Source organism: Lipophrys pholis, assembly GCF_963383615.2.
Source record: "Lipophrys pholis genome assembly, chromosome: 15".
NCBI classification, from domain to species: Eukaryota; Metazoa; Chordata; class Actinopteri; order Blenniiformes; family Blenniidae; genus Lipophrys; species Lipophrys pholis.
Window position 1 is genome coordinate 4,868,043 of NC_137642.1, and position 25,317 is coordinate 4,893,359.

At 45.5% G+C, this 25,317-nt stretch overlaps 1 protein-coding gene across 1 annotated transcript; it reads left to right on the forward strand.

The window, feature by feature from the left end:
- Positions 1 to 320: 320 nt before the first annotated feature.
- LOC308121283 (E3 ubiquitin-protein ligase TRIM21-like) lies at positions 321 to 6,781 on the forward strand (the record flags this gene model as incomplete). The annotated part of the gene is made up of 5 exons (XM_080482447.1): positions 321 to 426; positions 492 to 864; positions 936 to 1,072; positions 1,240 to 1,295; positions 5,222 to 6,781. 5 exons carry the CDS (start codon positions 321 to 323, stop codon positions 6,779 to 6,781), a joined length of 2,232 nt encoding a protein of 743 aa, XP_080338573.1.
- Positions 6,782 to 25,317: the final 18,536 nt, after the last annotated feature.

Genomic DNA, 25,317 nt, shown 5'->3' on the forward strand with positions numbered 1-25,317 from the left:
CTCCTCTCTGGACCTTCAGCAGCTCAGAACGGAGGAAGAGCTCAGAGGAGAGAAAAAGAGGAGGAGGAGGAGAAGGAAAGAAGTCTGGGAAGCCTCTAGTCTGCCAGGGCAGCTTCACCATTGAGAAACCCAGCGCTAATGTCCCGACGGAGCTCATCCCACACATCAACCGGGGCAGCAGCAGGCTTGAGCGCAGTGACTCTGTGGGCAGCATCGACAAACTGCCAGCGTTCATAAACGACGTTCTTTCAGCAGCATGCACCGGGAAAAGAGCAATATGAGCACTACCTCGAAGACCAGCATCACAAGCACCAGCGCCCATGAACGCCTGGAGAGGAAGACAAAAACCAGGACGACTGAAACCACCAGCCGGACTGACGCCCGTCGCTCCGGTCAGCCCTCTGCCTCCTCAAGAGCACGGCAGCCGTCTCTAGATCTCACTGACGATGACCAGACGTCTTCGTTCCCCATTTCTGACATCCTGTCTTCAGACCAGGAGACCTACTCTGGACCTTTGGGGCACACAGTACACAGACGTGGCTCAGAAGACGCCTCATATTCAAAACTAGATAGCAGGTCTGCGAAAACCAACAGCAGTTCCTCCAAAACCAGCCGCAGCCTGCAGGCAGCCACAGCCTCGTCCCTGAACAAGCAGGCCGCCCTGCCTCAGCCGAGGCCCACCAGAGCATCTCTGCTCCGCCGGGCTCGACTCGGGGACACGTCTGATACTGATCTCGCCGACGCAGACCGGGTCTCTGTGGCCTCCGAGGTGTCCACCACCAGCTCCACCTCAAAGCCGCCCTCCGGCCGGAAGGGCCTGTCCCGGCTGGACCTGCTGGCTCAGCCACGGAGGAACCGTGTGGGGTCCATCTAGGTGCGCAGCGACTCAGAGTGCACGGTGACCCGGAGCTCCACCTCCTCAACCTGCCTGTCAGCACACATCTGAGTCTGGGTCTGAGCTCATCGACGCCCACAGAGAACAGGCTGACGCCCAGGATGAGAGCCAACAGTGTGTCCAAACTGAATGAGGCCAAGTCAAAGACCACAACATCTGGATACTCCTCACCCACAGGTGAGCACAGCACCTGTGTCTCTTTTTATCTGATGAGATTTCTATTTTTAGAAGCAGAGGTGCACATGTGAAATGTATGAATCTGTCTGCATCCTTTTCATTCTTCATCACGTGTAAACATTTCCATTGCACGTTGATGAACTTGTCCTCTGGTTCTTATTGTCCAGAGAGCTCTCAGCCCGAACCTGCAGCTGATGGTGCAGATGAAGAGCTGATGGGTACTGTACCAGAACCACACAGTCTAATGAGACTGCGTGTGTGAAAAGTGTGTTGTGTTGTGTGTGTTTATAAGTGTCAGACTTGTGTCACAAAAAGAGATAGCTATAGAAGTTAATTACACAAAAAAATCTAACATGCAGCTGTTGGAATAACCTGAAGTGAGACTAAACAGGTTTTGTTTTCCAATTCTAAAGCTAAGAATCCCAGTTGCATCATGTAAATTAATGCTAGTAACACTGAACTACAATGGCCCAGCTCTAGCATGTTGCATTATTAACTTTGTGTCATCTCCCTTTAAATTCATTCAGTTAACACTGTGATGATGAACCCAAATGCTCTCCAGCATCTACCTAACTCTTCTTGTGTCTTAACATTTTACAGAAGAAATAAACCTCAGTAGCAGATGGGTTTGGTAAAGTCTGCCCCCTGGTGGAGATTTTAAACTACAGCATCCACACACACTTCAGTTTTGCCCTGAAGTGGCTTATTGATAGACACTGTCACAGGCCTCAGTGTACTTTTTCAGTTGTTTTTAAATTACTGCAGCTTTGTAGAAAACCTCAGTATCTGTTGTTACAATATTAAACCAGCCAAATAATAAAAACACTGACACACTGGGTAAAACTAGATGAAGCTCGATGCTGTTTTCTAAGACACCCTGAGAAGAGCAAAGTGTTGGCTGACTGTGTTGCAGCTACACTCATTCTACTGGTGTTTGACCATTTTGTGATGCTTGATTGAGTCTCGCGTACTACTGTCATGCATGTGCGCTCGTCTGTCTGTGTGAATGACAGTAACGGAGAAAGAGCGCTATGCGGAGATGACTGAACGGTTAATCGAGCCAAAACCTGACATACTATAATCGTGCTAGCCCTGCTGCCCCTGACTGCACATCACTGGATATTAGATGGTGTGATAGAATGAAGGACAGTAATATGGACTAAAAGATTTCTGTTTTCCTCACAGTGTCCAGCAGCGAGAGGTGGAGACGTCGCAGGAAAAGTTTGCCTCCAGTCGTTCAGACAAGCAGAATGCATTTTAAAGTATTTCAGTTCTGTTTACACTGTAATACAGACAACACAATGCAAAAATATAAAGTTTTTTTTAAATTTATAATTTAGTCTGGATATTTTCACCACACAAATCAAACGGATGCAGTTGTTTTGTATGGTTTTAAATCGAACGTTTCTCCTTCTGATCTGTAGTGCCTTCCCCTCTATTTCTCCTCCACTCATCACCTGTTCTTCCTCCCTGCAGACGTATCAACGGCTGTCCGTGTAAATCACACTAATAACTAACGGGGGTTTTTTAAAGATTCACAGACTTTTGGGAAACCAATGATGATCCACCTACCAAAGTTACTGTATTTCTTCATGAAGTTAAACTGAAGGGCCATCCTGCAATTCTTCCTCATTTTAAAGGAATAGTTTGTTCAAAGTGGGGCGGAGACAGTAAATCCAGCTCATCTTCAGTTTGATGTAATAACACAAGGTACTGCGGCGAACAACAAGAAGTTATAGCCTCTTTAACCAGGGCTCACATTTAAAAAAAAAACAAAAACAAATCTGTATTAGTGTAAGTATGAGCTATATTTTAAGATTTTAATCAGCAAATAACTTTCCTTGAAAAGAAACTGAATCATAGGAGTTTTATATTCAAGTTTTTGAAAGAGAAAAGTAAATTTTTCATTGATACGGTCCGCAGGAGTTCATTTCTGTTTCCATAAAGTGAAGAAGTATCTAAAAGTAAAACTCCAGTGTAAAAACTCCAAACTTTCCCTTTAACGCCTCCTTCCTCTGCAGTTCATCCATTTCTCTGAATGTTACCACATGTTTCCTGTCAAATCAAAAATTTCACAAACTTATTTTTGAGAATGAAATACATTGCACATAAACATTGCTGGCAACTCATGTTTTTCTTAGGCCAAATGACAAAGCCTCCGAAGTGTCTTATGATTTCCAATTGGATATTTTTGTACTTTCTACCACAGTTACAGATGACAAGGCTTCTTTTACAACTGGTCAGTTGTTTAAACACACTGTTTTGTAAGTTTTAGATACTGGTATTGAGTACTTTCTAACGTATTTGTTGCTCAACTACGCATTTGCATGCTCAAGCTGCTGGGGTTAGTTTTTGAAAGAGTAACTCACAAGGTGGCCTTTCTTTGGCTCAAAATGGGAAGTCGATAAATTGTGTTTCATAGTTTTTGCTAATTAAGCAGCTGCGAATCAGTGTGTGTACATACAGAAGGTTTTGTTTAATTGTTACTGATATAGCCGAGGCCCCCGGCGAGCTCAGTTGGTAGAGCATGAGACTCGCAATCCCACGCCGGGCACCACCGTCCCGTGGGCTCACCATCCGCAGGAAGGGTTCTTAATCGGTGCAATGTGATCTGGGTGACGGTGCTCAGACTGCCACCCCCCGCCACCCGGATAAGCGGGAGAAAATGGATGGATGGATGGATTCCTTTTTGTTTCATTGACTTCGCTGCTCTTGGGGAACGAGCCAGATTCTGACTCTCTTCATCTGATAGTTTGTGTTCAAAAGGCAGCATGTTAGTACTTAGATACTCTTACAACAGGGAAGTTAGGTACCAGAGTACATTTCCAATCACTTCTCTCTGTGCTGTACAGTGTTTTTCAAGGCCTCAAAGTGCCCGTTTTGACAATATTGGGCCATAAAAAGAAGAAGAAATGTGTAGTTAACAAAATAATTCCTCTCATTTTGCACATTAGAATTTGGTGGGTTTTAGAAGCAGAAACAGTTAAAGGTTTCATCAGCTACATTTTTCCCTCCTTTTTTTCTGACACAAAAGATTTAGGAGACTGAATGCTTATAGTCCGTAATAGGCCATAGACCTTGTCACACATGTCTGCTGTCCTGGTCCGCTAGCTGGAGCACAACTTTGTTCCCATACTCAGCGGCTCAGCCATCTTCACAGCTCTCCGTGTTTTATAACGCTCCACTCTATATGCCCATGTCACAGCCCTGATTGTAAGCGGCTGCCTGAGCGTTAAAAGCAGCTTTTACTGATCTGTCCACCCATGGCTCCTGATTCGGAAATACCTTTATTGTCTTTGTGGGTACAATCTCTTCTATCACTGTGTTGTGGTGCACCTTGAGGGAGGTTCTCTCATTCAGAGTGGAAGGGGTGTGTCTGTGACGTGTGGAGTGTGTGTTGGTGATGCGGTAGGTATTAAAGGAGGAAGTGCGGTGATGTTAGGGGTGAAATGTTTGACAGGTCTATTGTCCTGCTGTATGAAGTATTAAAGAAAAACAACTCGACAACTCTGTCCGTCTCCTCTTTCACGGCTTCCACATTAGTGACCCTGACGTGATATTGTTGAGGCGCCAAAAGTCCCCACAAGGCCTCCAACTTCCATCCGGTTTAGGGACCATATGCAAAGGTGAAGCCCACGGGCTGTCAGAGCGTCGCACAATCCAAAGCCGTTTCATAGTGGCAAAGTCCTCCTTAGCAGCATCCAGCCGGCGAAGATGTGCAAAAACCGGTGGCACGGTCGTTGAGATAAAATGTTCCACACCGTGTTTAACTATGGAAGCTGAGAAGGTAGGGACTGTCAGTTCAGGAAACTCACACACACATCTCCCGTGGCCAAGATATTGGCGAGGGATAACATCCCCCCCCCCCCCCCCCCCCCCCAATGTGCAGGAGTAAGAAGAGAACGAGACCGCGTCCACAAGTCGGTGGTTTGCCCCAACGGAGCTGCCCGTTGTAGTTTTTTCTTTTCTTTTTTTATCCTTCTCTTCTGCTTTTCGCTGGTGTTGTTTACAATGTTGTCAATGTGATTAATGTCTCTCTCAGTGCAACTCTTCCATTTCTGTGGACATTTGTCAACATTGTTATCATGAGTAAGATCACTGTCTGTTCTGTTGTTTCTGTTTTGTTCACTCTCTGTTTTTTATCCTCAGAGTGTGAAGTTTCAGTGCTCCATCTGTCAGGACATGCTCACTGATCCAGTCAGCACACCATGTGGACACAACTTCTGCAAGACGTGCATCTCTCAGCACTGGAGCACCCAGATTAGATGTGACTGTCCCCTGTGTGGAAAGGTTTTCAAAAGGAGACCTCTGGCGATGGTCAATGTTTTGCTCTCTGAGCTTATTGCTCAGTTCAGACCTGCTATCAAACCAGGAGAAGTTCCCTGTGACATCTGCACTGGAACCAAAATGAAGGCCGTCAAGTCCTGCGAGGTGTGCATGGTCTCCTACTGTCAGACTCACCTGGAGCCTCATCTGACAATATCAGTCCTAAAGAAACATCTGCTGATTGAGCCTGTGGAGGACCTGGAAGCCAGGATGTGTCCGAAGCACCAGCAACCTCTGGAGATGTTCTGTGTTAGCGAGCAGATGTCTGTCTGCGTGATGTGTGCTGTTTTAGAGCACAGGACTCACAAGGTTGTTCTTCTGAGAGAATATGAAGAACAGAAGACGGAGCTGACGAAGACAGAGGCTGAAATCCAGAAGAGACGAGTGAAGATGGAGGAGATCAGAAAGTGTCAGGAGAAGAGTAAAGCTGCTGCAGACAGAGAGAAAGCAGACGGTGTTGAGGTGTTCACTGCTCCGATGGAGAGTGTTGAGAGAGCTCTGACCCAGCAGAAGGAGAGGATTGAAGAGGAAGAGGAAGCCAGAGAGAAACAGGCTGAAGGTTTCCTCAAAGATCTGGAAGAGGAGATCTGTGAGCTGACGAAGAGGAGCTCAGAGGTGCAGCAGCTCCTTCACTCTGAAGACAACCTCAACTTCCTCCAAAGCTTCTCCTCCCTGAAAGCTGCTCCACCCACCAAGGACTGGACGGAGGTCAGCGTCCTTCCATCATCATATGAGGAGGCTGTGGCGAGAGCTGTGGCTGAGCTGGAGAAGACTCTCAGCAAAGAGATGAAGAAGCGGTGTGAGGCTGAGCTGGCGAAGAAGCAGCAGTTTGCAGTGGATGTGACTTTTGATCCTGATACAGCACATCCTAATCTCATCCTGTCTAAAGATGGAAAAATTGTGAGACTTGGTGATGTGAGGAAGAACCTTCCAGACAACCCAGAGAGATTTTCTGTTTGTGTGAGTGTTTTAGGCCGACAGAGTTTCTCGTCTGGTAAATTTTACTTTGAGGTTCAGGTTAAAGGAAAGACTCGCTGGACTTTAGGAGTGAGCAAAGTGTCCATCCACAGGAAGGGAGAGATCACCGTGAGGACTTTTAAAGGTTTCTGGACAATACGGGTGAAAAATAGAAATTGGTACTTCGCTCTTCATAACCATCCAGTGCCTGTCTCTCTGAGGTTTGTTCCTGAGAAGGTGGGGGTGTTTGTGGATTATGAGGAGGGTCTAGTCTCTTTTTATGATGTAGATAATGCAGCTCTGATCTACTCCTTCACTGGCTGCTGCTTCACTGACAAACTCATCCCATTCTTCTCTACCGGTCTTAATGATCATGGAAATAACTGTGCACCTCTGATTATCGGTCCTGTCAATCAAACTGTCTAATCTGTTTGTGGCAGAGAGGTGATTAAGCCCCTGATAGGAATCAGGTGTGCTGCCTCACCTTTCTGCCCATAAAGGAGGAGCAGCCTAGAGACACAGAGTGACAGGCGAGAGTGAGCACAAAGACACACAGAGGAGTCCGAAAGAGGCAATCTCTGTGGGGGAACCCGATAGTGGCATGCTCAATTGCCACACTGGCTCCCAGTCGGACCCACATAGGATGTAGGAGCGCCCCGGGAGCAGCGGCTCCCCAGAGGACTGGGGAGGAGGTACTGGCACAAGTGCTCGTTGGCTTTGTCCGTCTGCAGCGGGAGTAGACCCAGCAGAGCCAGGAGCTGATGCAGTCGCTCGAGCAGCAGAAGGAGAAGCACGGAGGCCTCCGCCAAGCCGGCGTCGCCGTCCCGTTCCGCGGAAGGGTAAGAGGGGTGGGAACCCAAGTGCAACGCGGACAATCCCGGGTCCACGGAGGAGGGCGCCCGGAGCGGTGTACGTTGCCGAAGGCCGGAAAGGCGGCGGTGACAAGCCGACAGACCTTCTCCAAGAGGAAATCAGCCGGGCAGGTCCGGTCCCGGCTAAAGGCGAGGCCTCGACTGGACAGCGTGGAGGCAGTCCCCACAAACAGCATCGCGGCGGAGGCTGTAGCAGCCAAGTCCTGGAGGGCGGAGTCCAGCCGGTGGATGGAGGTGACAGCCCAGTCCTGGAGGGACGCGGAGAAGGCCAAAGCAGGCGGCGGTGGGGACGAGGACCTTGGCCTGGCCCCGTGATTGATTGGCTGTTACTATCGGGTCCTGCACCTTGGATTTGTCCTTCTATAATTTCGACAACTCTCCCAGCTGCAGCTGCGTCAGTTTGTTGGATAACTGTTTATTGATGTCTTCTTCCTTTTGTTTCTCCTTCCTGCATTGCTCCACAAAGTGTACCACATGCTTGGAGAATAACGGTCATTGTATTTTCATCAGTCCTACCACCCCATCCAATCTTCTCTGTACTTCTGGTGGCATGGCCTTCTTCACCATTACTTTGAACAGACACTGGGTGGTTTCATTGGCATTCCAAGCACTTCCTGTCTCATCCTTCCACTTCCTTTGGAAGTCTTGCAGAAGCTTTGATGGACAGTCCGTCTCTGATAGTGTTTCTCCCTCCAGCTTGGAAGGATCCATCTTCCCTGGATAGTGCATTCTCAGCTCCACCGATACCATGTTCCGATGTCTGCTCCATTTCCTGTCACCACCAGGTGTAGCTGCACTGCATGGAGGATTTCTTCCGTCACCTGCTTTCTCCAAGCCCAGTTTCACTCCAGCAGTGCTTTCTTCCAGCTTGGTGATCCATTTGTTGGCATCTTCTGTTAGATCAGGCAATCGTCCTGCCAGTCCTATCATATCCATGAAAGACCAAGACACATATTGAATTCATCCGTTAGCTTTTGTTATCAGAGAGTTCATTGAGATCAATGGGACATCGTGTTCTTGAGAATCTTGCAGCTTTTCTCCATTATGTGAGGTCACAACTTCTGCTGCTGCTCCTCGCCCGTCTCTCTGGCGCGCTTCTGCATTTAGCGTCTGATCCAGCAATCTCACACTTTCTCTGGTTTCCTCTCTCCATCGGAGTATGTCACTTTCAAGTCGTTCTCGCATTCGTCGCCTTTCCTCCCTCAGTTATTGGAGGAGCCCTCTGGACAGATCTTTTTCCACCCTTCCTTCTATTTCCAGCTTTTTATTTGTTAAGTCCTGGCGTTGAGTATGCACTTCTCCCACTTCTGAAGATTTTCTGCTCGGATTCACTCCCAAATGATGAGGCCTTTTAGTTTCTTTTCATCATTTATTTTATGCAGGTGAAAACCTTTAAACAAACACCAGTGTAACTATACAAGCTGAAATATGATTATCACATCAATCAAAACAGGTTACAGAGAAATATCATAATTATAGTAGTCAATTTAGCAAGTACTCAATATTTTCACATTAGAATACAAACAATTTGAGTGAAATTATTAACCATTTCCGAATTAATCATTTATCCTAAATAAACATGCTGGCATATAATTTATCAAGCACTTTGTAGTAATATAATATACATAACATTCTTTAAAGTACATTTTAGTTGATCAAGTGCAATTTACTATAATTTCATTTTAATTTAATAATAAATTACTCATATTATATATGTACATACACATAACAGCTATATTTACCCCAGCACCAACACAATGAGATAAATAAACCATTCAGGCCAAATCGGCCATTGTCCACACCCCAAGTGAAAGAGCGCTTCAAAAGAAGTCTATATTTCCGAGCGCACTCAAACGCATCACGCAGGTCTGCACCAAATGTCAGTGTGGAAAGCGAGGATATCGGCTCTTTCGGGCAGTCGTCTTCAGTTTCACTTGGTGAGTGACCATCCGTGCAAGCTCACCAGTTGAATCGATCACTTGGTCGCAGGCAGCCTCCTGTGCTCGTTTTGTCTTCTCGCTCCTTTTTGCTCCGCTCTTCACGCTCCCAACAGTTGATCACGTTCAAGTTGGAAGCTTCCCCCACACTAATTAAACACCTGGCGCGCAACACCGTGGGCGGGCCGCAGGCTGACTTAACTCCACTCGCCGCAACAATATTATACACGTCTTCAAAGCTGCTTGATATCTTTTCGTTTTTTGTTCCATGTGGTGGGTGGGTTCTCCTTTCTTCCCAGCTTGGGGATCGTCTCCCATCCCAGCTGGGAGGGCGTCTCTCATCCCAATGAAGGGTTCGTCTCCCATCCATGGATCAGTCTCCCCTGGATGACCTTCTTAACCTTGGACGTTCATCAGCGTTGGCTACTTGTGAGGCATTCGAACCTATATCTCTCCACCGTTGTCTTTTCTCGATATGATTATAGGCTCTCTTGTCCTCACTTCCCACTCTTCTATGAAAGGATTAGTGTTCTTTGGGGAGTTATGGGGTGGGGGCGCTTCAACAATCCACGGTGGTGCTGTAGCACCACCAACTCTTGTCATATTCTCCGTCTAGTGGATGTCTGTCTTTTTCACCATTCCTCTTGAGACTCGTTGACAGCGCATGGCTCTTGGGAAGTGCAGGTCGCACAGCCCTTGTCCATTTCTGCTTCTGCCCCTCTAGTTTAAACCATTACAGCACTTCTTGCTCCTTGGCTCTTTTTCCTCTCCTTTTGTCACTGTCGTCATTAGCTTCGTGGTGTTTGATATTCATCGCCATTTCATCACAACATTTATCGTCAAAGGCACCCACAATAGGCCACTGTGCAAGTGTCCTCTTATTCCACTTTTTTTTATATATTTTAAAATTAGTTTTTCAGAATTTGGGTGCTGTCGCACTATTGCCTGCACTGGAGATTCACTCCTGTTGGCAACCTTTCCCACTTTGGCTCCCATGATCCCCTGTCACACTGCTGGTGTCTTGGCAGCTCTGGTTCTTCGTCTGTGGGTTTAGTTCTGATTAGTACAATGGTCTTTTTTACTGTGATTGCTGTTTTCACTGTTGGTTCTTTGGTGTAATCATATAACAGTATATCACTCCCGTCCTCTTGTGGTGTTGTCACTGTTTGGGCAAATTTACCTGTTTACCACTTTACCTTTTCGAGGAATGATCATGATACTCAGCCATGGATTCACTGCCACTCCATGTTGCGCTCCCACCCCATAACTCCCCAAAGCAGGTTACTGCTCCCAGGACTATATAGCCTCGTCTTGTCTGGTCGCCTAGCTGCCTCAAGTTCTCTATTTTTGCACCACTATGCTGCTCAGACTTAAAAGCCCTCCTTTGTCTGCTCACTCAGTCGAGGGAGCTCTCCCTCGGCTATTTACACTACTACCCTACTCCTCACTATTTTATATGTTTTTCATGCACCTTTTTACATTTATTTACACCATTGGCCAGCTGTCACTTCTCCTTCTGAGTACTCCTCACTCACACTGACACTTTCCCTCAGGGTTTTATAGGCACCTCTGTTTCTATTTTATAACCCATCCATTCAACAACTCAGCTGGGCTCTTTAAGGGACGATATTGATGGTATCCAAGGGTTACGACAGACTCTTCTATTTTCTGAGCTCCCTCTTGGAGCGTTTAGTGCACTCTGCACCTACCTTCCCGTTCAGACCTGGCTTTAAGCCACGTGCACACAGCACCCAGCTGTATTCACTTAGCAAACTTCCAGTGGTATCAGGAAGCGTGCTTTTCCTTACAAGCTTTAGACAAACACATATGATAGGTATGTGAAGAAAAATTTAAAACTCCGATACCGGTACCACTAGATAGAGTAGGAAAAAACTAAAAGAGAATGACTCCAAAACCAATTAGATATCTCAACAAATAAGGAATTTATTGACAAAAGAAGTTTACTAATTAGTGCAATTTTCTTAAATGTAAGTAGTACACAAACCTGTGACCAAAAACATAACTTCCATCCATTTTCTTCCACTTATCCGGGGCCAGGTCGCGGGGGCAGCAGTCTAAGCAAGGAAGCCCAGACTTCCCTCGCCCCAGACACTTCCTCCAGCTCTTCTGGTGGGACCCCAAGGCGTTCCCAGGCCAGCCAAAAGACATAGTCTCTCCAGCGTGTCCTAGGTCTGCCCCGAGGCCTCCTACCGGAGGGACATGCCTGGAACACCTTCCAAGGGAGGCGTCCGGGGGGCATCCGAAACAGATGCCCGAGCCACCTCAGCTGGCTCCTCTCGATGCGGAGGTGCAGCGGCTCTACTCCGAGCTCCTCCCTGGTGACTGAGCTTCTCACCCTATCTCTAAGGGTGCGCCCAGCCACCCTACGGAGGAAACTCATTTCAGTCGCTTGTATCCGGGATCTCGTTCTTTCAGGTCATGACCCAAAGCTCATGACCGTAGGTGAGGGTAGGAACGAAGATCGACTGGTAAATCGAGAGCCTTGCCTTTTGGCTTAGCTCCTTCTTCACCACGACGGACCAATACAGCGACCCCATAACTGCAGACGCTGCACCGATCCGCCTGTCGATCTCACGCTCCATCTTCCCCCCACTCGTGAACAAGACCCCGAGATACTTGAACTCCTCCACTTGGGACAAGGGCTCTCCACCGACCTGAAGGGGGCAAGCCACCTTTTTCTGGTCGAGAACCATGGCCTCGGATTTAGAGGTGCTGATCCTCATCCCAGTTGCGTCACACTCGGCTGCGAACCACGTCAGTGCACGCTGAAGGTCCAGGTTTGATGAAGTCACCAGGACCACATCGTCTGCAAAAAGCAGAGACGAGATCCTGTGGTACCCAAACTGGACCCCTTCCGGTCCCTGGCTGTGCCTAGAAATTCTGTCCATAAAAGTTATGAACAGAACCGGTGACAAAGGACAGCCCTGCCGGAGGCCAACGTGCACTGGGAACAGGTCCGACTTACTGCCGGCAATGCGAACCAAACTCCTGCTCCGAGCGTAAAGGGACCGGACAGCCCTTAGCAAAGAGTCCCGGAGCACCCCCCGCAGGACATCCCGAGGGACACGGTTGAACACCTTCTCCAGGTCCACAAAACACATGTGGACTGATTGGGCGAACTTCCATGAACCCTCGAGTACCCGGTGGAGAGTATAGAGCTGGTCCAATGTTCCGTGACCCAGACTAAAACCGTATTGTTCCTCTTGGATCCGAGGTTCGACTAATGGCCGGATCCTCCTCTCCAGTACCCTGGAATAAACCTTCCCAGGGAGGCTGAGTAGTGTGATCCCCTGTAGTTGGAACACACCCTCAGATCCCCCTTCTTTAAAAAGGACCACCACCCCAGTCTGCCACTCCAGAGGCACTGTCCCCAACCGCCACGCAATGTTGCAGAGATGTGTCAGCCACGACAGTCCCTGCACATCCAGAGACTTAAGGAACTCAGAGCAAATCTCATCCACTCCCGGTGCCTTGCCACTGTTGGGATTTATGGTTGGTTATTAGCATTAAATTACTGTAAGTAATTGATTACTGAAAGTAATAAATCACTGGAAGTAATTTATGAAGAATTTAAATTATTAATGGAAGTAAACGGTCATTTACTCATTAACAACTCCTAAAGTAATTGAGTAATTACTTAAAAAAAAGGGGGGAAAAGTTAATAAATTATGAAAAATAATTTATTCACTTTTTTTAAATAATTTTTTTTTATTAATAAATTATGAAAAAATTATTTATTAATAAAAAAAATATTAATTTGCATAAATTTGTTATTTACGTATTAATAATAAATCGGGGCACCACCAGATAAACTGGAAATAGCTAATACCAAAATATCAGTCTCGTTTGTAAAACATTTATTTAAGTTAGTTAATATTTCTGCATAAAATATAACAATCTTAAATAAATTGGAAGGTGTGAGATCCGAGCACAGACTGTTACAAACCAGTGAATTATGAACAATAAATACACAATAATCACCAAGGTGTGTGTGTGTGTGTGTGTGTGTGTGTGTGTGTGGAGTGATGAGGGGGTGTAATGACCTCGAACGTCCACCAGGTGGAGGCAGACGTCGGCGGGTCAATGCGGTGACTGTGGCGACCACTAGGGGCGTGTGGCGGCGCGCAGAGGGAGAGCGCAATGACTTGATGTGTCCACCAGGTGGATGTCAAGAGGGATTGCGATGACCCACGCGACCACTAGAGGCATTTGACTCGCTCTTTCTGGGGATGCAGCGGTTGCTTAGCGACCAGATAAACAAGACGTCCGTCTAGCGGCGGTCTCGGAGCGAGGCAGTCTACCGAGGACGTAACGAACGGGCGGTTCCGTTTGCCCGGTTCTGAGCACCGGAGTCCTAAGTGGAGGTCGGAACCTGCAGTTAGGACTCCTCTGACTGAGGCAGATCTGCTCTTGCAGCAGCTAGCACATAGTTGTTACATACAGTTGTATGTGTGACCTTATCTCGATCTTATAAGGGGGGCGCGTTGCTGCGGGTTAGTGAAATAGGGGCAGAGAATGAGAGAAGATGAAGACAAGAGAAAGACAGAGAATTCTGCGCGGCTCAGTTCTGAACCCTGGTTCCTCCACACAGAGCTCCCAGTGGGCCTGGAGCTCACTTGGACCTCTGGTTCTGAGGTGGAAAACCAGAGTCATGGACTTGGTTGGTGCGTGTGAATGCGCATACACAAACAACATGAGATGCTGCGGCCTTATCAGCGGCACATTGAAACACACATTGCAGGTTAACAGAATATCATTCTAACTATTCTCTGCCCAGACAAAAGCTCTCACCCTTCGTGGTTTTGGCGCTGGACAGCACCATCCGTGGTTCTGTGAGGCCTGTGGTAACTGGTTGTTACCGGGTCTGAATTCAGCTGCAGGAGTGGACAGCTGAGAGGATGATTTTGGTGAAGAGGAGACGATGACTCTGGTCTCCAGAATCCCCCAAAAAGGCAAAAATAGAGGAAACAGAAGATGTAGTCCGAACTGGGTCCTGCTCGTCCAGCGGGCTGGTGTTGGTTCTGTCTCTTTGTTTCTGCTTGGTGCTCTCTAATACCATCCTGAGGAGGGAAAGAGATGTCTCTCCCTCGATGGTCAGACTGAAAAGCAGAGAGATTTGGTAGGAGAAGTTTAACCAAGGCTAGAATTTCGGACCCCTGTGGTGTTCGGATCGGATTTGAGCATCCTCATTGGCCACTTCCGGGGTCTGGCTCGCTCCCCTGCTGTTTTATGGCCTATCCATTGTCCCTGGTGATTTTCTTGTGGGGGAGCAGTTCACTAGAATCTTCAGCTCCAACACCACCGAGGAGCTTAGCAACTACCTCGGTGACTTCAGCTTGGGTAATGGATGAGTCTACCTCTGAGAACCCACCCTCTGCTTCTTCAGCGGAAGACGTGATGGTGGGATTGAGGAGGTCCTCGAAGTATTCCTTCCACCGCCCGACGACATCTCCAGTTGAGGTCAACAGCTCCCCACCTCCACTGTAAACGGTGTTGGTGGAAAACTGCTTCCCCCTCCTGAGGCGCCGGACGATTTGCCAGAATTTCCTTGGGGCCGACCGATAGTCCTCCTCCATGGCCTCCCTGAACTCCTCCCAGGCCCGAGTTTTTGCCTCCACTACGGCTCGGGCTGCGGCCCGCCTGGCCTGCCGGTATCCGTCAGCTGCCTCAGGAGTCCTATGAGCTAACAGTGCCCGATAGGACGCCTTCTTCAGTCTTGACGGCATCCCTTACTTCCGGTGTCCACCACCGGGTTCGGGGGTTGCCGCCACGACAGGCACCAGAGACCCTGCAACCACAGCTCCGAGTAGCAGCTTCAACAATGGAGGTGGAGAACATAGTCCACTCGGACTCAATGTCTCCAACCTCCCCCGGAATCCGTGAGAAGCTCTCCCGGAGGCGGGAGTTAGAGACTGCGTGGACAGAGGGCTCGGCCAGGCGTTCCCAGCAGACCCTCGTGACACAATTGGGCCTGCCAAGTCTGTCCGGCTTTCTCCCCGTCCAGCGCATCCAACTCACCACCAGGTGGTGATCAGTTGACAGCTCTGCCCCTCTCTTCACCCGAGTGTCCGAGACACGTGGCCGGAGATCAGATGACACGACCACAAAGTCTATCATCGACCTCCAGCCTAGGGTGTCCTGGTGCCAAGTGCACTTATGGACACCCCTGTGCTCGAACATGGTGTTCCTTATAGCCAAACTGTGACTAGCACAGAAGTCCAATAACAGAACACCGCTCGGGTTCAGATGAGGGAGGCCGTTCCTCCCAATCACCCCTTTCCAAGTCTCACTGTCGTTGCCCACGTGGGCATTGAAGTCCCCCAATAGAACAACGGAGTTCTCACTTGGAGCACTATCCAGCACCCCTCCCAGGGACTCCAAGAAGGTCGGGTACTCTGTACTGCTGTTCGGTCCGTAGGCCGAGACAACAGTCAGAGACCTGTCCCCTACCCGAAGGCGTAGGGACGCGACCCTCTCGTTCACCGCAGTGAACTCCAACACATGGCGGCTGAGCTGTGGGGCAATAAGCAAGCCCAAGCCAGCCCGCCGCCTCTCACCGTGGGCAACTCTAGAGAAGTGGAGTGTCCAGCCCCTGTCAAGGAGCTGGGTTCCAGAGTCCAAGCTGTGGGTGGAGGTGAGCCCGACTATATCTAGATGGTATCTCTCTACCTCCCGCACAAGCTTAGGCTCCTTCCCCTCCCAGCAAGGTTACGTTCCATGTCCCAAAAGCTAGGTTCCGTGTCCGGGGATCAGGTCGTCGAGGCCCCTGCCGTCGACTGCAACCCAATCCACATTGCACCCAACCCCAAAGGCCTGGCCACCAGGCACTCGCATGCGGGCCCCAACCCCAGGCCTGGCTCTAGGGTGAGGCCCCGGCTGCGCCTTGCCGGGCGACGTCACTTTCCTCTTTTGTAGTTTTTTCATGAAAACACTTGTAGTTTCTTTAATATTCTAGATATCTCGATGAAACCTTCAGGGATGTTGTACCTCTCTATACTCTTCAATCCAAAGGCATAATAATATATATTTTAAATATGTTCTTGGTCTGAATTTTTTTTTATTAGTATTAAGATTGGAGCTGCCACACCCGTACGCATACCAGTAATTCCTGAATGTTGCGTTCATATTCCACTGTTGGTTTATCCCTGCGGAAATAAAATGCATTAATAAAGATTAGTATTAAATACTGTCATCACTGACCAAACAGAATGCGTCTTACCTACCTCACATCATTAAATTATTGGCAATTAAGTCTGCTGCCAAGGCAAAGGGAGACAGGTCATAGTCAGTGGCTTCATCATAAGTTTCGTCCTCTGACCAGTATGCAACAACATATTTTTTTCTCTTGGACTTCAAGCTTTAAAATATGTTGGCATCTTTTGGAGGCTGTCTCAGTGCTTGGAGTCTGTAATCAGAGGCATCAAGTTTCTCTCTGAAGAAATGTTCATCCATCTTGAGGAGATCCAACGGTTCATACATGTTCTTGAGATGAGTGATCACACCTTTCATCAACGAGATACCTTTGATGCGATCTGTATGGTCCTCAGTTCCTCTATAAAACTTTATCATCAATGGCCCCGTTAAAAACTTGCCAACAAGCCCCAATACTTGGATTTGAAGTTGGCCTGCAAAAGAACTGAAATGTTTTAGAGTGGCTGACCGCAGACCACCACATGCTCTACCCTTCTGAAGATAGTCTCGGAACTGTGACTCTTGTGTAGGGTGCCACATATATGAAATAACACATGCAGGCGGTTGCCCCGATATCCGGGCAGCAAGCCACGTGCCAAATGTTCTCTCTCCAGGAACAGAATGAAACCTTTGGGGTCCGGCTTGCCATCTTTATATCGCATCTTATTGAATCTGAACACTACGGAAGAGTTTTAGGGCCACTGAAGAAAAAAAAACATTTGGAGGTTAAAAAAAACAAAAAAACTTTGTGGCCCCAGAAAAAGTCAAAAATCAAAGTCAAGATTTTTTTATCGGAGGCTAAAATGCCACATGCCAGCGCATGTGACTGCTTCCTCAAAATGCATATTTAATATTTGCGTTTAATGAAGTGATGAAAAGATGCTTCAGGACAGAATCTAACTCATAAACACGGTGCAGTTATCATCAATATCAGGACTAGAAGAGACAGAGCAGCCTGCTGCGTTGTTCCGTCGCGGAACTTCGTCGAGTACGAAGGACAAAGGCACGGATCCCGGGCTGCTTATTTAAATGTCTTCTTATTAATCAAGGAAATCCTGTGTAAAATCGCATGTCCATAAGCAGTAAGCAACCCGATATAGTCAGAATTAAGTGATTTAATGTGAATTCACATCTACGGGCAAATGATGAGGGATGGATAGATAGAAAATCTCGACTTTGATTTTCGACTTTTTCTGGGGCCACGAAAGTTGTTTTTTTTTAGCCTCCAAATTTTTTTTTTTCTTCAGTGGCCCTAAAACTCTTCCGTACAACACAATATTTCCAGCGATGCAATCTTTACCAAACAGCTGTTTTCTTGCTGCTTCCTCACATCCTTGAAGGGCAGAGCCAGTCTTTGTTGCGATAGAATCAAGGGGGTGCAAGTGGCAGTTTAGTTCTAGGCTTGATTCAGCAACTGTATTGCTGCGTGGTTTGTGGCACATCTATTAGTAAGTGTGTTTGAAATGTTGGAAATAATTATCTGTCTTGTGCCATTGTAATCTCCATCATAGAAATAGAACTGGGTAGAGGCCAGATTGTTTATAATCTCACATATATGCTTGCAGTAGTCATCAGCCGTGCCCCCAGGCAGCTCATCTATGGCAGCTGTGAAGCAATCCCTGACCGTTGTAAAATGGACACTGTTTATGTGCTTTATGTTGCATCAAATCCTAATGTGGTATTTGCCTTTAGAGGAACTGCCTCAGCAGTTTGAAGTTCTACAATGGCCCCCAGCTCTCGACCCATATGTTCCAAACTAAATCTGTGAGGAATTTCTTGCAACGTCACACCATTCCGAATAGAACATTTTTCAATTAGTTTTGGAATGTTGTTAGTGGGAACTTGGTTTTCCACTGCATCAAAAACCATCATCCGCATTTCTGAATTGTAGGATTTCCCTTCTGACTTACTGGCTTTTGACATTCTTTCCATTTCCTGAACTTTCTCCTCAAGAACGAGCTGATTTGTTTTTAATTACACAATTCCATCTTCCTTTTCTGCAAGCCTTTTCTCCAGGTTCACAATTCGCTCATCAGTTTCCTCATCCTTCCAAGCCGTCATTTCAAATATTACTTCCGACTTCCTTGACTGCTTATAATACTGTTTTAATTGACTATGTTTCTTTGCTATTGAACTTATTGTTTTTTGAGCACTTAAACCGATTTTTTTTTCTTTTAAGTTTCTGGCTCAAAATTTTAATAGCTGTTTTATTCTTTTGTTTCATTCTTAAATTTCTGATGGCAATCATCCCATCCCTCTGCATTTCTAACTGTTTCTTTCTGACATCTTTTTTTTTTTTTTTAACAATTTACAGTTATGACCCTTTGCACGCTGTCTTGTTTTCAGTGGTGACTTGGACACAATGGGTTTCACTAATGGCTTTGGGCTTGCCAATTTTGTGTGTATATCATCATTGGGAATCATCAACTCAGAAGGATGCAGCGGAAAGTTATCTTAGCAGATATGAGTAAATGTCCAAAATTCTGTCTCCTCATTAAGCTTTCAAATTTTTCCAGTGTTGCTGACATGATCCTCTTGATGCCAGCTTCTAAGTACTTTGACTGACGCAAATCTATTGGTGAACCAGCCGGTATGAGTGGCAGTAATTCCTCTGCTGTCCTTGCCCGGATTGACTCACACCGAAATGCGTACAAGTACAAAACACGACCATTCCAGACATCTGAGGGGAGCTGGGAGAAGTGGTCCAGAAGATGCTGCTTCCCGATTCCCAGTTTTTCGGGTGGGGGAGGAAGTCGGTTCTTCTTATAAGCCATCTTAAATGAAAATAAAATATAAATAAAGTAGTATATGTATTAATCACAACTAATACAGATGAATACCAAACAATTAACTTCAATATCCAGAAGAGGAAATGCTATGAATACATACAGTATATGTTAAAATAAAAAAATAGGATGAGCACACAAAGACCCAATTGTTTTACAATATTATCAGAAAATATATGCACCTGTGAAATGGATGATTAAATGGTTGAAGATTTATTGAGTTTTATATTTATTCTATTTGTCACTTTTATTTCATTCACATTTTTTTTAATAACCCGGTAAATGTGTGTCATGTATTTTTGTTATATTGGTCAATAACAAATCAAATCCTGTCCCTGTTCCTCCTCCGCTTCTTCTTCAGTCAACTGTTTTTCTGAACCATAAAAAGTGATGAAACTTTGGGATTAGAGAGTCAAAATAATCAAAAATCCATCGTCTTACCTTTCAAAAGTGTCACTTAATCCGTTGAAGTTGTTTTTATGTGTTGAAATCAAGTGAGTTTTTAATACGTTCCGGTGACGATCTGAATATTGATGGAAGTGAAAAAAATCAAAATGGCGGACCACGAGGGGTTTTCCGACTACGTAATTTGAGGGAATCCCGAGGGATTCTGCAATGCTATCCGGTCAGAATCCGGCCTATTTTCTGGGTAAGACGCAGCGCGTCACTGACGAAAATGCGGATCACGAATCGGGAAGAAAACCACGGCCGCCATCTTCACATACCTACATATGACAACAACACACTACAAACGATAAGCTCCTTTTATCTTTCTTAAATGTCGGCTCTCTACCTTTCTACGGTATAGATCCTGCTTTATACTGCATAAGTTGGCTCATGGCCCCTATGTTGCTTCTATAGTACTGACCAGACTAGCCCTCCCAGGATTGCAAAGCAACACAACAGCCAGCAGACAATAAACACATTCATGCAGGTTTCACTCATTCTTTTCGCTGCATGATTTGTTAGAAACAGTCTTATTTTGTTGCATCCAATTCCAACCTCTCTATCCATAAATCTTCAATACTTAAACTTTTATCTAGGCTCTTTTGGAGTAATTTGATTTAGATCTATGCTATGTGCCAACCCAAACAACAAAAAAATTAACACAGAATGTAACATCAAACAGCACATCCCCTTAACGTTACCACCCCCTTTTGCACCATCATTACATTCGTTATAATCATTTTTAATCCAACACATCAAATTCTTTATTATCAAATTCATCCTATAAATCCTAGAGGGGTCTGTTCACAATAGGCTTGAGGACATCACTTTTCCTTCCCAATTTCTGTGCTCTGCAAAGACGTCTTCACAAAGATTTTGCAGAGAGTCATTGGTCTTTTACTTCAGGATCCACAGCCAAGTCCTAAATCATTTCTTCTTGAGCTGCTGCACTTCAGTTGATGTTGGTCGGGGGTGTCATCAACATCCGTCCTGCTGGTCCATCTATAACACCTCACATCAGATCATTAGAGAGACCAACACATTTTCTTTACAATCGACCAATTACCAATACTTAAATCGTTCTATTTTTAAGTTTTTAGCCATAAAGTTATTTGAATCTGCCTGAGATTACCACATTTTATTTATGTACCCCTATTATCAAATGTCCTATTATCAAATGTTGTACGGATTACCTTTTAACTCTAACTATATCCCTAAGTGCCATTTTGTCTATTTAACTGTATCTGTATCTGTTCAACCATCTAAATGATCTGTATCCGTATCTGTACTCTGAGTGGGCGGGGCCTATATCGGAAGTGGGTCTGTTTCAACCAGAAGTGGGCGGGGCTTAAATATGTACATTATTTTAAGTCTGAAATTGATATGGATTGATCAGAAGTTGCTTTATTTATTGTTTATTTGAAAACTATTTACAGAACAGCCTCAGAATTGAGATTCAATATGTTTGATCACAATAGTAAAGAAACTATTTAAAGTTTTTTTTAAAACTCAGAACATGAATATTTTTAAGTGTATAAATGTATACAACGCATGCATTAGGAAATTATGAACTACGAAGTATGCATGAACAAGAGTTGTCATACTCTACACAACTTTCTTTTTTATTTATTTATTTTTTTAATTTTTATGATCAAACTGATTTTTTTCCTCAATTATTTATTTATTTTTATGACCTAATGTTCTTGGCTTTTTATTTTCCACACAAAGTTAAACAATGTTGATTAAGGTGTGTGTGTGTCTGTGTGTGCATGTGTGTGTGACTGAGTTACTGTGTGAGAGGGAGAGAGAGAGAGAGAGAGAGAGAGAGGATTTTCTACTGTCCTATGTAGTTTTTCAGATCTTCATTTACTTTAATGAAGACCAGTTCTCCCACATGGCTAGGGTCTAGGTTTGCTTGCCGTGGACTGACCACATTTCCAGCCATGCTAAAAACACGCTCAGACTGGACACTAGTTGGTGGGCAACTGAGATGCTGCAGTGCAAAGCATGTCAGATTGGGCCAGCACTGGAGCTTGTCTGACCAGTATTTCACTGAGTCATCAGTAAGGATGATGTCCCCATCTGCCAGGTAGGCCTCCACATCACCTGATGGCAAATGTGTCCTCATTGGAGTAGCCCATGTCGTAGCGTCCGACGGGGTTCGGACCGTGCAAGTCTCGCGCACTACAGTCATGCATGCGCGCTCGTCTGTCTGTGTGAATGACAATAACTGAGAAAGAGCGCTATGCGGAGATGAATGAACGGAGCGATATTGCATTGGTCGAACCAAAACCTGACATAATTTAATCGTGGGGAGCCGCCACGATTGTATGGGAAACACCACTTTACAATCAAAAACAGCACCAAATGCCAACAGCAGCGCCAATCCAATCCAGTGAAAGTTAAAAAAAAAAAAAACTAGCACTCACCCATCACTTGTAGATCAACTCCATCCATCTAAAATGCCACGCAAAGCCTTTATTGGTCTGAGTTAGCCCATCCATTTTTGGTGTCGGTCTTCCTCGACTCACAATTTCCATTTCTTCTGCAAACGGGCGCCTTGAAAAAGGCCCCCGAAGCAGGTCCGCTATCGTATCATCCGATCTTTCTGTTAAATTAGCCACCATCACCTCCAGAATAGCCGATAATAACAGTCCCTCATCACGCACCTGCCCATAGGCCAATCAGTGAAGCTCATTTCAATGACGACACCAAGACCAGCACTAGAAACTCTGCTTGCCCTGGGGCGTTCCATCAATAACACATCACAATTTGATTGGCTGATGATACAGTCACTCAACAGTTTAACCCAATAGCAGCATCCAGCTTCGATCAAAGGTTAGCAATGTAGTTCCTGCTGCCCCAGCAGAGGAAAGGAGCCGTGATGCGTTTAGAGGACATAGGAGATTTGAGCTCCACAAAATATAACCAGTCGTTTTCTGGATAAAGTTACATACTGAACAAGCAGCCTAATTGATTGCAGACACAGATTTCAGGGATGTCACAATCCTGTCCTGCTACGGTGCCTTGATCACCACCAAGTGAAGCGTATGGGGCATGCAACGGATGAGCCCAAATTCACTTCAAGCCTTCACCATGTTGGTTGCATTATCTGACACAACAAACGTCACTCTAACAGGCTGTCCAACAGACTCTTCCTATTTTCTCATCTTTTCTTTCAGGCAGCACAGAATGTTGTTTGCTGTGTGCTCAATGTCCAGCACAACAACATTTAGCAGCTCTAATGATTCCCCCACACCTTCACACCAGTGCCCAGTTATACAGAGGTATGCATGGGTGTTGTGGTTTGCTGGTTCAGAGGTCGGTAGTGAGGTTGATGACACCTCCATCAGCTCCCCTCTCATTGCCTCATACAACTCAGGCACTACAGTTCTACTGAAATGGTGTTTGACGGGATCTTATACTTGGGCTGTAAAAAGGCAACCAGAGACTTGAAAGCTCTCCTCTCCACCACAGAGAAAGCCTCAAGATCAGTGCAGATCATTTTACCAATCATCTCTGTAATTGTTTCTGTCTGGGGATGGTTTGCAGAGAATGGCTGCTTTGCTGCAGATGCAGTGAGTATTGATGAAGAGGAGGAAGAAGGTGAGCCCTTAGCAGCACCCAGCTGAACACCAGTGTCTCGAGAAGGAATTCTGCCAGGAGAGGTGGAGGAGGAGGTGGAGGAGGAGGTGGAGGAGGAGGTGGCTGATACAGCGGGCTTTCTTATGTGATGAACATATAATAGATGGTTATGTGGAGATGTTGTATTGCAATGTTTTGGATCTCTACCTCTGCTTATTTTGGACTTGCAAAGCTTACACATGGCTTTGGAGGGATCATTTTCACAAACAGTGAAAGAGTCCCATACTGCGAGTCCTTTTTGTTTTTGGTGGAGGAGGACCTCCATCACCAGATGCAATATTGGTGGGTGCTACCACTACTGCTATTGCGAGTTATATTGCCTGGTTCAGTGTCAGCTGCAGTACCCTCAGTATCACTCATTGTATGAGAGAGAGAGAGAGAGAGAGAGAGAGAGAGAGAGAGAGAGAGAGAGAGAGAGAGAGAGAGAGAGAGAGAGAGAGAGAGAGAGAGAGAGAGAGAGAGAGAGAGCTATGTAACAGTTAAAATATCTACTATATTCAAAGCCTATAAAAAGCCTATATACAGTATATAAAGCTTTATTTGTAATATTTATAATATTCTATTTATTTTTATGAACAGCCATATACAATAAAAAATATTAACCCTATAATGCCAAATGCATCAAATTTGATACAACCATTTCTGAGACCTATTGCATCACTTTATGGTAAAAACTTCCCTCAGAACCCTCTTGTATCCAATCTGATACTTGTCTTCCACCCCCTGGTGGATACCTTTATCACTACAACAATTCAGACACAGTACATGGGGCAATCCAAGATGGTCACCTTCAGATAGTTCCCAACTCACTGGATCAACTTAAAGAAAATTGTGATTGTTACGATTTTCCAGTGACATTTTCTATGAAAATTTTAGTCATATTCTAACATGAGTACTTAATCTGTTGAAACAAGTTATAATTACTTACTTTTTTGCATTTTAGTATACAGTAAAATTGGCAATACAATTTGTGTTCAAATTTGATACTGCAGGTAAAAAGTGGAATTTGGGAGTGAATCCCTCAATTGTCATTATCTTTGTTTTCCTTGGTGCAATATGCATTATATTGATCATTGTGTATTACAGAAATGTTTTGATCAATCAATTACACAAAATACAGATTGAAATGTGATATTTACAACAAATAATTGCATTCGAAAATGGATAAACCTATATTACTGTACTTTAAATGGCGAAACGGTACAGTGTTGAAGATGTCCTACGCTTCCTTGATGGCAATTCAAGTGACATAGAGGAGTTGATGTCAGCAGATGATAAAGTGTTGGATAAAGATTGGACTCCTAATGCAGACTTTGATGAAGAGAACTCTAGTACTGGTAGTAGCAATGAGGAAGATAAAACTATTGATGATAGGCTTGACGAGGAAGAGGAGGGTCTAACAATGTCACAGGCAACAAAACAGTGTGGTCGAAGCAAAGTGAAAAGAAAAGAGAAGAAGAGAAAGGCACATACAGCTGCTGAGTTTGATAAAAGTGATGACCAGATGAGTACAGAAGAAGAGGGTCCAACAATGTCACAGGCGACCAAGCAGCGTGGAAGAAGCAAATTGAAAAGAGAAGATGAGAAAGGCATACAGCTGCTGACTTTGATAAGAGTGATGACCAGATTAGCAGAGAAGGAGGTCCAACAGTAACACCGGCCAAAAGAAGAAACAAATCTGCAAAAACAAGAAGTGAAGACGAAGGAGTACAGGTGGAGAAAGGCAGAATTTGACCCTCCATATGTTCCATTTACTGAGAGTGCTGATGAAGGCATTGAAGAAAGGTGTGAGTTTACACCTTACATGTATTTCAAACAGTTTGTCACTGAGGACATGATTCAGGGTTAGGGTTCAGATCAAACAAACCTCTTTTGTTGGCATCACTCCCCAAGACCACCTGAAACGCTGGGATTGGAAGACCAAAAAATATGTCATGGCTCCCAGACCATCCATCGTGGATACGTATAACAGATTCATGGGGAGTGGTGGCTCTTATGGATATGCTGTCTGCCTTGTACAAATACAGCTTCAAAACCAGAAGATGGTACTTGTATATCTGGTG